The sequence below is a fragment of the Anas platyrhynchos genome, chromosome 9, assembly GCF_047663525.1.
Source record: "Anas platyrhynchos isolate ZD024472 breed Pekin duck chromosome 9, IASCAAS_PekinDuck_T2T, whole genome shotgun sequence".
NCBI classification, from domain to species: domain Eukaryota; kingdom Metazoa; phylum Chordata; class Aves; order Anseriformes; family Anatidae; genus Anas; species Anas platyrhynchos.
Genome location: NC_092595.1, coordinates 4,890,116 through 4,903,131, shown reverse-complemented (window position 1 = coordinate 4,903,131; position 13,016 = coordinate 4,890,116). Strand labels below are relative to the sequence as shown.

General features: G+C 40.9%; 1 protein-coding gene across 6 annotated transcripts in view; it reads left to right on the top strand.

Annotated features, from left to right (window-relative positions):
- Positions 1-112: 112 nt before the first annotated feature.
- PHC3 (polyhomeotic homolog 3) overlaps positions 113-13,016 on the top strand; it is a 37,568-nt gene continuing 24,664 nt past the window's right edge. For 4 of the 6 annotated variants that reach the window (XR_011811301.1, XR_003499102.3, XM_027464249.3 and 1 more), the window contains exons 1-6: positions 1,270-1,424; positions 4,634-4,790; positions 5,497-5,655; positions 7,112-7,189; positions 8,728-8,886; positions 11,072-11,170. Coding sequence is in view for 4 of the 6 variants with exons in the window: in XM_027464249.3 (XP_027320050.2) it covers positions 4,665-4,790; positions 5,497-5,655; positions 7,112-7,189; positions 8,728-8,886; positions 11,072-11,170 (621 nt within the window). In the remaining 2 variants the exon portion in view is untranslated. Of the gene's footprint in view, positions 302-1,269; positions 1,425-4,633; positions 4,791-5,496; positions 5,656-7,111; positions 7,190-8,727; positions 8,887-11,071; positions 11,171-13,016 lie in introns of those variants that run through there. The other 2 variants (XM_027464250.3, XM_027464252.3) reach the window with 2 other exon arrangements.

The window sequence follows — 13,016 nt, the reverse complement described above, 5'->3', positions numbered from 1 at the left end:
AGCGCGCAGCGGCTGCCGGGCAGGGGGCGGCCCCGCGGCTGCGCGGGAGCGAGCACGGGCAGGGGCTTCTACAGCTGGTGTGGTGGTTTGTGGTTTTCTTTAAAAAAAACACAAAGGGTGCTTCCTAGCTAAAAGGAATGGAATGTTTAGGATTTAGGGAAAGGTATTTTATCAGAACTGTTAATCCTAAATAGGTTCTTTTAGGATTTCCCTGTTTAACAACGCGTTGGTAGCGTCGTTGATAACGCGTATTTATTTTGCCCTGCACTTCCTTGACGCTTCTGGGAATCCTGAGGAATAGGTAACCTAACCTTTGTTGTGTTTTTTTTTTTTTTTTCTGATAGTGTGCAAACACTTCCTTTTTTCCTCACTACCTCCTTGCTGTAATCGGCACCGTTCCCGGCTGTTTGTTAAAGCAGCGCGGCGTTCAGCCGCTTCGTGCGGCTGCTACACGAGACCTGCACATTCCAATCGTGCACCTTGCTCTGTTTTTTTTGTTTTGTTTTGTTTTTTCTCTCTTTGATGATAAAGTAACTTAAGGCCCCATGTGCTGTTTTCCTTGCAAGAGGTTACGAAGCACAAAACTTTTTGCCTTGCTACCTGGCCTTCCTGCAGCAGGTATTTTTCCTCCTCAGAAGAAACTTCCTTGCTCCACCCAGTTTCCAAACAGTCTTGCATCAATTTCACACAGCAGGAAATACCTTGCTGTATCTTAACGATACCTTGCTCTACAATTTAACAAAAAGTTTCCTGCAAGATCTCTAAGAGTATTCCATCACAAAGAGGAAAACATTTCATGACAGGAGAGGTACTGAGTTTGTCAGGATATCCCATGCAAGATTTGAGTTAACTTTATGCGGTACGGTGGCTAATTGTCGGCGTGGAGGCTGGGCTTTTTTCTTCTATGCCAGGTAGTGCAAAGCAGCCGCTACCACCTACGCTTAAGTAATGGTGTAATTCAACTCTGCTCAATTATGGTCAGTTCCAAAAAGCTCTCATCCCCTTAGCAGGGAGAGGCTTAGAACCAATATGTTGCAGGAAGAACTGGAAGCTAGGCTAACTGATCTAAAACTCCCTTCAGTTTCATATTCCTGAGACATCAGGTGCCACCTCCCGTTTGTGAGTCTTTGAACAACTAACATAGAAAAGCCCTCTGGGCAGGCCCTTTCTTGCCTTTAACCTTCACACAGCCCCCTCACAACACACGTCTTACAGCTAATCCCACAGATTTATTAACACCCCGTTTACTGAAGAAGCCCTCGGGCAGCAGCCTCCCGCCCCTCAGCCCCTCCGCCCCGCCGCACGAAGCCCCAAGATGGCGGCGGGCGGCGTCACCTGGCGGCGGCGCCCAGCGCGCCTGCGCAGCGCCTCCCCGGGAGGGAGGCGACAAGATGGCGGAAGCGGAGTGAGGCGGCTGGGCCGAGGCGAGTCTCCCGGCGGGACGCGCGGAGGAGGAGGGGGAGCGGCAGCGGCGGGGCCCGGCCAAACCGCGGCGGGGCGGGGCGCGGAGGCGGGGACCGGCGCCCTGACAGCGCCCCGACAGCGCCCCGGCAGCGCCCTGGCTGCGGGAGGCTCCTCAGCCCCCCTCACGCCCCTTCCTCCCCGGGGCTGAGGGCCGCCGCGGGGCCGCAGCTCGGGGCTGGGGGAGGCCCCGGGCTCGGCTCCGGGGGCTGGGGGTCCTCGGGGCTCGTCCTGAGGCGGGCGAGGGGCCCTGCCTGCCCGGCAGCTCTGGGGTCCCTCAGCGCCGCGGGGCGGGGGCTGCGTTCGCGCGGCTCTCAAAAACCCCGTGTTTTGGCTGAAAAATAGAGCCCGAACCCCGTGTAACTGTCGGGGCGGCGTGCCGGGGGTGTGTGTGTTTGGGGTTTATGCCGAAATCCCCTCAGGGGTTAGGCTTGTGGAAGATTTATGTTTATTTTCTGTGTCTTGTGCGCGTGGGAGTTTGACGGGAGGTGATGAGCGGACTGAGTAAATAAATGGTTTAAACACTTAAATACCAATTTCCAAATACCAATTATGGGTTGCAGAGTGCCAGTAGTGTTTGCTTTTACCATGTCACTACAGAAAATCAAAGTTTCTCAAACATGACCAGCGACATGCCGTGTGTGTGCATGCACAGGATGTGCCGTGCTGGTAGTCCAACGTTACTGGTGTAAAACAGCAGATTTTTGGGACCTTACTTTGGATTTTTATTTTGACCAAAACTGTTCTTTAACTCTCAGAACAGCAAGAACAAAAACCTCTAAATATTTACATCATGCACGACATAATTTGAAACGATGTGGTGTCTAAGACTGTCTCTATTCGAATAAATGCTTCTTTTACATACAGTTTTCTGTTGTGTTTTATATTTTGAGTCCACTTTTAAACATACGGTGGTTGTTCAGTTTGTGCGTTTTCTAAAACTTGCCCATCAGAGAGGTCCTTTTGAGGTGATGTTGCTCACATGCAATGTCACAGTCCAGCCCCTGTTCACTTACCAAATTTATTTGCACCGTAAATTGGGAGTTTTGCTTTTTTGATGTTAAGTAGTTAACAAAAATTTTAGAAGACTATTTTTAATTGTATCTGAGACGTGTTTTTTATAACTAAATGTGGTCTAGTTACATATGCGGTGTTGCCCTGATCTCCTTTACGATGCTGTAAAGACAGATTCACGTTCTGTAGTGGCATTCATGCTTTCTGCTATAAAAGATCCATCTATCCATCTGCCACATTGTTAATGGATTCAGGGTCATCTTGCTAAAAAATAACCCTCGTTTTATGTATTTTCTCTTTTCCTTTAAACAACCGGCTTTTCACTCCAAGTGAGGAGAGCTTTTCTAACAAGTGTCATCTGTTGAAGCACCTTCCCGTGCTTTCAGCCAACAGAGGGCATGGTATTTCTGTGTGTCACTGCTGCCTGCTGCAACTCTTCTCTCTTTATATTGCGATAAGACCTGAGGGGTGGCAAGTAAGCCTCGTGCATCATCTCTAATTGATTCAGGGTCAGACGTGCTAGAGGAGGGCTGGAGATGCCCGTCAGTACCGGGCCATGCCGATCAAAAATTTTGAAAACAAGGCACTTAGCTAAAGAATTATCAGCTCACATTGAATTACCGACTTCTGATTCAGTTGGTGCAGTGAGACGCGTTGCATATCTCACTGATAACTCTTAAATGTGGCTGAGAACTAAGAAAATTAACCGTGCAATGTTATTTTTCTTAGGCTAATTTAAGCAGTTGTGTAACTGCTCAAACAAGCTAGACGAGTCTTAGGTGTAAATATTTTGTTGTGCATTTAATGCTCTCTGGAGGAGACTTTTTTCAAGGTCCTTTTCATTAGCAGTACGTGAAATTAATGTAAAGTGATTTTAGAAGTGATGCTGTTTTCATTGTAACTGAAGTGGTTAACTCATCAATGCTAACTTTTGTTCTCCTGTAGGTAGATAAATGGCATTATAACACACATCAGATCTGATTTTTTTTTACCAACAAAGCCATACTTTTTTCATTTCTGATAGTAGGATCTGTGCTTTGAAAGCAAGCTTTATTGCCACAAATTGTCTGTGATGGCAAAAGACAGAAGATAACAAGACAATGATGGGCACAAAGCCCCTAGGGGACCGTGTACCTCCTAAAGTTTATGTATTCCAAGTAATCAGGACCTATGGCATCACGTGCAGCACAAGTCAGCCTGAAGGTTTTTTTCTGGGTAGAGGATGCTGATTTGTAAGTTCTCTACTTGCAAAGTAGTTGTGTTTTCAGAGAGGAAGGTAGCAGATCAGCAGCGCTGCGTTCTGCTTTCAGCAGCGTGAGCTGAAACTCCTTATTATGTTCCTGTTTGATGCAGCACCTGATGGGCATTTTGCTGGGGACTTGCCAATGCTGCTGCTTTTTTTTTTTTTTCCTAGTACATCGCAGCTCTCGAAATGATCATTTTTCTGAGTCCTTCCTTATTGTAAGAAGGAAATTCTTCTCTCCACCTGCTTTTTTAAAGCATTCTTTGAAAAGCAATAAACAGCTGCTATGTTCTCTTAATCATAATACTAAAACTGAAAAGGAAACTAAGATAAACAACGCTCATGTGTAGAGAAACAGGTTTCATTGAAGTTTTAATGACAATGTTTTTGGAGAGAGGTTATACTCTGCAGCAGAAGGAAGTCTTGTAGGGAAAAAATCCTTGGAGATTCTTTTAGGTAGTTTTTTCCATAACTGTGGCTGTTTTTGGGGAGGCATTGCTGTAGAAATTAAAGCATTTTCTCTGCAGCTTTTTGTTCTTTTTCCAAATGGAACATGTTTCCAGTGATGTTTGGCTAGAAAATGTTTTGCTGAATGTGCAGCATGGACAGCCGGTGGCTCCTGCGCTGTGCCATGGGGAAGAGGGATGTGGCAGTATTCCTGTGCAGCTTGTGGGAAGTTCTGTGTGCATTCCTAAATTGCCACCTATTGCTACTCTTGATGCATCTTAGAATTTCATAACCACGTCTGTCCACAAATCACATCAAGTAATAGCAAACACTATGAACCTATCCATTTGCAAACTGTCCATTAGTGTATCTCAGAGAGGCTTAGATTTTCTCCTTTAAAATCTTTAAAATCTCCTTTAAAATATGTGCTGCTCTTCTCTTTGTGAACCGCTTTCATTTCAATTTCAGTCCCGCCAGGCTGGACGAACACTGCACAGCTATGGAGAATGAACCCAACACAACGACGTGTTCTGCATCTACGACTACTATCACTACCACCTCCACGTCCCGGACCCCGCTCCCGCAGATATCTGTCTACAGTGGCTCTGACAGGCATGCCGTCCAGGTACCGGGCCATCAGATGCTATTTCCCCTCAAATACATGCGTTGCACAATGCTTTACCCAAAATTAACTTTCCATTCTTAATTGCTGTCTTCTTTCTCAATATCTAACTTACTGATTTTCATAAGATACTGTTCATAGTATAGGTATCAGACCACTTAAGAGTAGTGCAGTGTGCAGGCCTGCCTTCCAAATAACGGGAGAGAAATGCTATTGGAAAACTTGATTTTTCACCATTCCCCAAGGGTATGGATTATGAACATAAAATTTTACAAAGTAACACAAAAAGCTGTTTGCTTTACCACCATTGACTAGAGTGATCCAGAGGTATCTTTGTGTGTAACTGCTTCTTGGATCCCTCCCCATTTTGCTGTTCTTCAAATAAGATTACCAGGAAGTTTGTACAGCCTGCTCCATTGGGTTTGATAAATGAGCCTCGTGCGCTGTCCTGATCTTTCAAAAAAAATAGAATATCACGTAGGGTATGATGGTGAGAGCCTAAGAGCCGTGGATGTAGTGTTATGAAAAATGCTGTACCTATATTTGGTACCTTTGTTGAGAAAAGTGGTGGTGGAGTAAGTTCGGTATTATACAGTTGGTGTGAAACGGATGTATTTGGTTTTGTTTCCTTGTAAAGGTAAACTTCAGCATCATGTCAGTATGGTGTGTACTTTGTAATTGTGATTAATTACCTACTGATTCATCACAGGTTATTCAGCAGGCCTTGCACCGTCCTCCTAGCTCAGCTGCTCAGTACCTCCAGCAGATGTATGCAGCCCAACAGCAGCATCTAATGCTGCAGACTGCTGCTTTGCAGCAGCAGCACTTAAGCAGTACCCAATTTCAGAGTCTGGCAACTGTACCACAGGTGAGAGCGAAGATTGCTGAAAAATAGTGGTTTACTACTTTCTGGAGTAGAACTACAGTTCTAGAGCATTGTCAAACATAACAGCTTAAGTGCCTGAGCTTTCAGTGTCTCACAATGATTCGCTGTTATATTTTAATGACTTTGTTCTTTTAAATTGTATCTTCCTCCAAACTGTTTGGAGGATTTTGTTCTAGATGCTCCAGTAGGTGTTATAGATGCTCCAATAGGCGTCCATTCCATGCTTAACTGCATACATTATAATGCATCATGTAAATCATCAAACAGGAAAAAATGTATATATTAAAAATAGACTACTTCAGTCTTCATCCCATGAATTTGTCTGAAGGTTGATGGGGAAACAAATGAATAGCCACACATCTTAGTGAAATCAAATTAAGGTAGTCAACATCTGGTATTTTAGTGTGTCTTGCCACACGTCTGGCTGCATTATAAATAATGGCAACATTCAGTTTTAACTCCAACTGCAGCAATGTAGGAAGTAAATGACAATGCTGTGTTTCACTTCTGAAGCAAAACTTCTAACACAAAAGGAACACCAGAGTTAGGCCCATTGTGAAAACGCAAGTGGTGGAAAGACTTCCTTTGACCTAAGTTGACTGTGGATTGAGAGTACTGTCTTGCAGGGATAGGTGACTGTTAATATTTTTATATGTAGAAATGCTAAAACAGAGGTAAAAACTTCAGGGATAGATACCGCTGTTTGTTGTCAGAACTAGGATGGACTCTTCTATGCTCCTGGCTTCTGCTTCTGTACCTTTTCCATTAGATCATGATAATATATTGACTTATTTTTTTTTGTGATGGATTTGTGCCTATACTGCTACTGAGATAGAGCGAAGAGAATCAGATTGGGCAAGCCTAAGAAGTTCTGTCATGCAGTCTATTAATATATACATCTAAATCACTGTCCCTGTATTCATCTGAAGGTCTGGAATAGCGTACTGGTATACACACTTGATGTGCATACATAAACTGTCATTCTAGAGGAAGTGAGGATGTTCCTTGCAGCATTTATGAAGTTTAATTTTAGATTATTCTAATCATAATAAAAATTACAATGTGACAGTTTATAATGACAGTTTTAACGATGTCACATTCTAAGTTCCGAGCACCATAGGTGATGAGCTGGTCAGGTAGCTCCATCATTAACAGTTTGATGGGTGTTACCTCTGATAGTTATTGTTCAGGTCTTCGTCTGTGAGAGTCTGAGTGCCTGAAAGCTGGAAGGAATTCAAGGCATTTGACACCTTGCAGATTCCAGTTCAGAGCTTGGAGTGCACTTTGAAATCTAATTCCACTGAGTGGAGCAGTTTTGCTGCTAACTCAGAGAGAGGGTAATGTTAGAGAGGGGTGTTTTTGGTGGTTTGTGCAATAATGTGAACATCGCTTAAACACTTTTTGATTTCGGTATTTGACGCATATTCTTGCTATCTAGGCAAGCCTGTCAGGTGGGAGGCAATGTACTTCCCCCCCTGGGAGTGTCACTCAGCAGTCAAGCATGTCGCAGACCTCGGTACGTAACTGAACAAAGCCCTGCATCCATTCTCAACCCCTGTTGGTTATATAACTATCTGGCAAAACAGAAAAGATTTTAGTATTTAAATTTGTGTGGTTAAAAGGAGTATTAGAGAAACGCTAAATGGAAGTATTATGACTCTGTAGCAAGTGTTGGCTATGCTTCCAGTGTCGTCCTCTCATCCCAATGCCAGTGTTCCTGGCTGGCGTTGGAGGCTTCCCTGGTCCCAGCCCACTCTTGGTGCTCTGAGGGGCAGCTGCTCACTCCATGGGCACTAGTGACTGTTCAGACCACTGCAGGAATCACTCTCTGAGCTTTCATCTCTTACATGATTTCTTACTGGATTTTTCACATTAGTTTCTTTATTCAGGGCACTGTTGTAGTTCAAAATCATAACTCTGTGTACCAGTGATTAAGGAGCACCGAATCTAAAGAATCCAAGTCATTGCTCACTTCAGTATATGAAACTGGTTAAATTGTTTATAGCTTTCATTCTTTTGTCATCTTTTATCATGCATCTTTATGCACTTTAAATTACTTTATCCATATCCTAAGCATGTGCTCAGGTTTCAGTTGTTAGTGTCTCTGTGTTCAGTTCATGCTGCATTTCCTTAAATGACATCTTCAGATATGTAATTTGCACAGCCTTCTATGTACACTTCTACAGTTGTCTTCAGTAGGACTTCGTTAGTCCTACAGACATCCTGCTTATTAATCATGCCCTCAAGCTGTTCATGGCTTCAGTGCGTAGCTTCAGTGATTTAACTGTTGTTGTGTTTTAAGCTCTCATAGCACTGCTTTGGCTTACAGTCGTTAGAAGTAAAATCATTCATTCATTATTAAATTTAGGAGGGAAGGTTTTCAAATATGCCTGATGTTAAACTAACAGAATAATTGGGCTTGGATTTTGAAGAAAATCTCAAAGTGATCTAAAAGAGCTGGGCACTTAACTCTGTTAGATGTGTTAGTAAAAACAAAAACCAACCAGCTTTTGCTTGAGCAGGTGCTAAAAATAATTTTTCCAGGAGCATTTAATATGAAATTGTAGAAAACTTTAATCTCAGACCATTTTTAAGTGTGCATATGAGGAATCAAAGTACAGCAGCACAAACAGGCACCTTGGTCAAGTTTCATAATGAGCATCTCAGAAGTTGTCAGTCCAGTCAGATAACAAAAGCATTTAAAGATACTTAAGTAGTAAGATTCAAACATTTTTCTTAAAATTTGATAAGCTCATGCTATGTGTTATGTAAATACGTATTTCTGTGAGATGTATTTTTTCAGGCTTCATAACATCGTTGTTTATATTCGTTAATGCTTATTACTGTGTACTGCTAAATATTGCTTGTGGTTCGAGAATGAAAATGTGCAGTCTTGCCAGAATCTAGTTTTGTGACGTTTGGCTCAATACATTTTTGATATCTTTACAGTTCAGAGGTTTCAACTGACCCTGCCATTTTTGTGAAAGGCTTTCTGGCTTTAGACCCTAGGATGATTGAATTTCCATGACAGAAGCAATATTTTTGTTTCCTTAGATTAACCTCTCCACCTCTCCTACACCTGCACAGATAATAAGCCGTTCACAGACCTCCAACACCACCAGCAGCAGTATTACCCAACAGACTATGTTGCTGGGGAGCACCTCGCCAACCCTGAGTGCAAGCCAGGCTCAAATGTATCTTCGAGCTCAAATGGTAAGTTTGGATTTTTGTTGTTGTTGTTCTTGGGTTTTGTTCTCTCAAATTTTACCTTTCCATTTCTTATTTATTTCTAGAAATTATAAGATTTTTTGTTTAGTTTCAGGTAGCACTGAGAATTTAGTTATTAATCTTTGTGTACATATTACTGAAACACTTTAGATGTCAAAGGAATGAAAGGATTGCTGTAGCTTAGTTCTGTCAAAATTCATTCATATGTTTTTAGCCTGGTCATACTATGTTGGTAAATTGATCGAGCATGGGAAAAAAGGAAAAAGAGCATGTCTGATCTGGCTACATAAAGGGACATATTAGAGTTTATGCTCAGGGCAGTTTTTTTCCAATACATTGGTTACATTCAGAGCTCAGTCTCTTGAGGAAAATTTAATTGCATTTAGCTAAGATTGTTCTTTAGATTACTGTCTCTAGAACATGAATTGGATATGTAGCTTTCATTCTTCTTAGATTCACATGAAACTCATCAGGTTCTTCCCAATTCCTATTAATGCGGCATTTCCATTTCTTTATGGGCAACTCTGAAAAATCATTATAGTGATTTTACTTTATTTAGTTTAATACTCTGTGTAGTGAGTCTTGTATGAATTGATCCTCACAGGCTGTGTGGGATTTCATAGGAATTACTGAAGTTATACGTGAACACTGAAGTTATACTCCCATGGCCCGTGGGAGTTCATGACTAGAGCTTTCTGACATGTTACGTTCAACTACATGAAACAGGAAGAATCACTGTTACGCTACACTGAGAGTCAGAGGTCTGTGACTGCAGTGATGTATAAAATTAGATGCAGGCACGAGTTCTTGCAGGAACTGCACCTGTGAAGCGTGTTTATGAAAGTTTTTTCTTTGTTCTTTTTCTGAGTTTTTTCTTAGGCTTGCCCAGCAATGGTGTTATGCGATGTGAGCTTTTTCTTTGGAGGCTCTTTTCTTACATGTTTATTGAAAAAGCAGTATGAATTCAAGATAAGGACTTAAAGATCAAACACCAACAATTTGACAGCAAAAGGATTTCCTGAGTCTTTGGTTTGTAAGCAAACCTAGATGCTGAAATCACCTAGTACTAGTTAACAGAAAGCTAGGAATCCATCATGTCACTGCCTTTCAATATGTGTTATCAAATTAGTGGTGGAAACAGTATGGGATGAGGTTGCTGCTTTTTATAGTAGCAATCTGTCTCAACAACATGGATTTTTGGATATGGTTTTCATATCTATTCACACTAAGTTTTCATCCAGACTCTTTACATCAAATTTCCTGCTTATTTCAATAAACATCTTACATCCCAGTTTTGAGAGAGAAACTTACACTCTGTTAGTTTCTGTTTAGGATGATATTGCAAGATCATTTTGCCCTTCTTGGTAGCACGTCATACCTCTTTCAATCTTTCAGTGTTTCTAACATATCAAAATTAATGTTTTTCCTTCATTGTCAAGGACTTTCTGTAAAAAGGTCAACTCTCATCTGTAGTTAGTCTATAACAATAGCCTCATCACCAGTTTGATTCACTTCTAGCTAAGTAACTTCATGTTTTCTTCCTAGCTGCTCCTTGCAGTTGACATATCTTTAAAAATAAGGGAAGTGACTAATGGTCTCTCTGCAAAGCCTTCCATAAGACTTGCCTTTACTTTACTGTCACTACGGAAATCAATGACAATTAGGCATGCCAATACACTGAAATTAGTAATTTGAGGTTGGTTGTGCGATACCTGTTCTTGCAATAAAACTTAATTAGCATAGTTGAAGTTGATATAACAGCCCTGTTTGTTAATGACAGATTGTAAGATACTCCGAGTTTTCTCTCTTTACAATATTGTAGAAATTGGCCAACTTTTTTGCCTTTGTTTCACTCATTTGTAATATCGGAGGGAAAGCCTTTTTTAAAATGCTTGTGTGAAAGCTAATAAGTGTGTGTGTGTGTATAATAAATGTTTCTGAATATGTAGAACAAATATTTTACATTATCTTTTCATTTTATTTACTTAAACTACTGCAATAAATTGTTACTAGAACAAGTTCCTCTAAAAGTAAAAAAAAGAGAAGCTGTGCATCACTGCATGTAACTTATGTATCACTTTAAAAGTAAAATGTTGCTTTTTTTTTTTTTTTTTTTACATATTTTTCAACATTTCAGTCTATTACCTGATATTTTTTTCTTGCTTAACAGCTAATTTTTACTCCTGCTACCACTGTGGCTGCTGTCCAGTCTGACATTCCTGTTGTCTCATCATCTTCCTCATCTTCCTGTCAGTCTGCAGCTACTCAGGTGAGCTTGTGTCCAGTAGAGTGTGCCAAAACTCACAAGTAAGGAAACGTTGCGCTTAAGTTTTACTTCCTTTTAAAAATTAATAATGGGTACTGTTTCTGTACATCTTTAGTGTTTTCTGTTTACCATCATCACACGTTTAGAGGTGATCATGTTATATGTAAAACTGGGGTCCTGGATATGACGCTTCAGCTCTTCGTAATCTTCTCTCTCATCTTTATTACCTTGAATAATTTCACATTATCAGCTGAACTAGTGTTGTCATTTCACTGAAACATGAAATTTGTATATGATCTGGAAAACCATATGGGACAGCACAGACCTCTACAGAATGTTAGTCACCATCTCCTGCTGTGACAAGCAAACATTTTTCCAACAAATTTATGCTCTCATGAAAGACCTTCCCTTCTATTTTAGGGATTTATTTGAAAGACTCTGCTAATGGACTTGTTTTGGAACTGTTTGGAAATCCAAGTAAATTATGCCAGTTGAATGCTCTTTGTGCTTGTGTTTGTGGATCCCTTCAGAAGATTCCACTAGATCAGTGAGCTGCTACCTGCTTTACGAAAGTCATATTGCTTGTTGTAGGGCACGTCTGGTTCTCTGCTATAATTTCTAGTACTCTGGCAATTGGAGGTACCAGATTTACTATTTTTACTTCTACAGATCTTCCCAAACTACTTCTGAAAAATCTGCATTGTGCTAGTTGCACCTTCTAGTTCTCTTGTGCCAAGTTCGGAAAAAGATTTCCTTCTGTAGTTACTCTTTTAACATTTCATTCTTGAGGTCATTTAGAACTCTTAAGGTTGATAAAGCCCAATTGTGGTAATTTGGTGCTACATTTTAGAGCATAACCAGTTTATTTTTAAAAGATAAGTGTGTTTGGCAGAACTTTGCAGCTAAAATGAATAACCTAGAAAATAAAAAACTTGAGAGTAGTTGCACTAGTCCTAGATATGCTTTCACCACATTCCTTAATTAAGCAATTCATTAAATACAGGAATGAAAAATTGCCTTGTTGTAGGCATGGACAAGGTTTGCAGTGATAAGCAAGTCCAAAAGCTCTTGGATTGGATTCCCCAGAAGCTACTGAATTTAGTTTTTAGTCAACCTTTCACATCTAACTTTTTGGCCTTCAGGCAGAGAAAAAAAATTACAGACACAAAAGCTGCAAGGGAATGCATTACCAGGTCATTGCTGAATCATGAAGCAGATTGCCCCTTTGTTACACAAGAAGCTTTGTCAGTGTGCAACATGAGAAAACAAATTCCTCATTTTACCTGATGTAGAACTCTTTCCATGTCACCTGCTGAGTACCATTAATTTCATGCTGCTGGTTTAAAGATATCCAAGTAAAATTAAGGGTAAAGGGGGAAAGGTTTTACCTTTGAGATACAGTGAGAAAGTGAAGAAATGCAAACCTCTTTATTCTTGCCTCCTCATTCTCTTTGTTGCACAATTTCGTACATGATGTGGGTAGGGAGGACTCTGAAAACATATCCAGAAGCTGGTAGCTCTGTCCTTACTGGGGGCGTTGTCCTTGTATCTTGCTGGTAGCTGCCTTCCCAGTCTGATCTAATTTACCTTTATTCTAGTACTTCCAGTAAATGAGCAATTAGGTCTTTTATCTTCTGCTGCAGCACTTTTTTTTTCTTTAAAGGATTGTAGTGGAGCAAGTATTTTTTTTATAGGTGATACTGCCTAGCTAGCATAACAGCTTTGGGAATTCAGTGCGGTGCTATGTCAGGAAAATTGGTTGTATTGTTCTCATTATTGCAACAGGGTGTTAAAATGGGCAGTTAGCTTGGTCAAATTTATATGAGGAAGAACAGGAGCTGGCATTTAT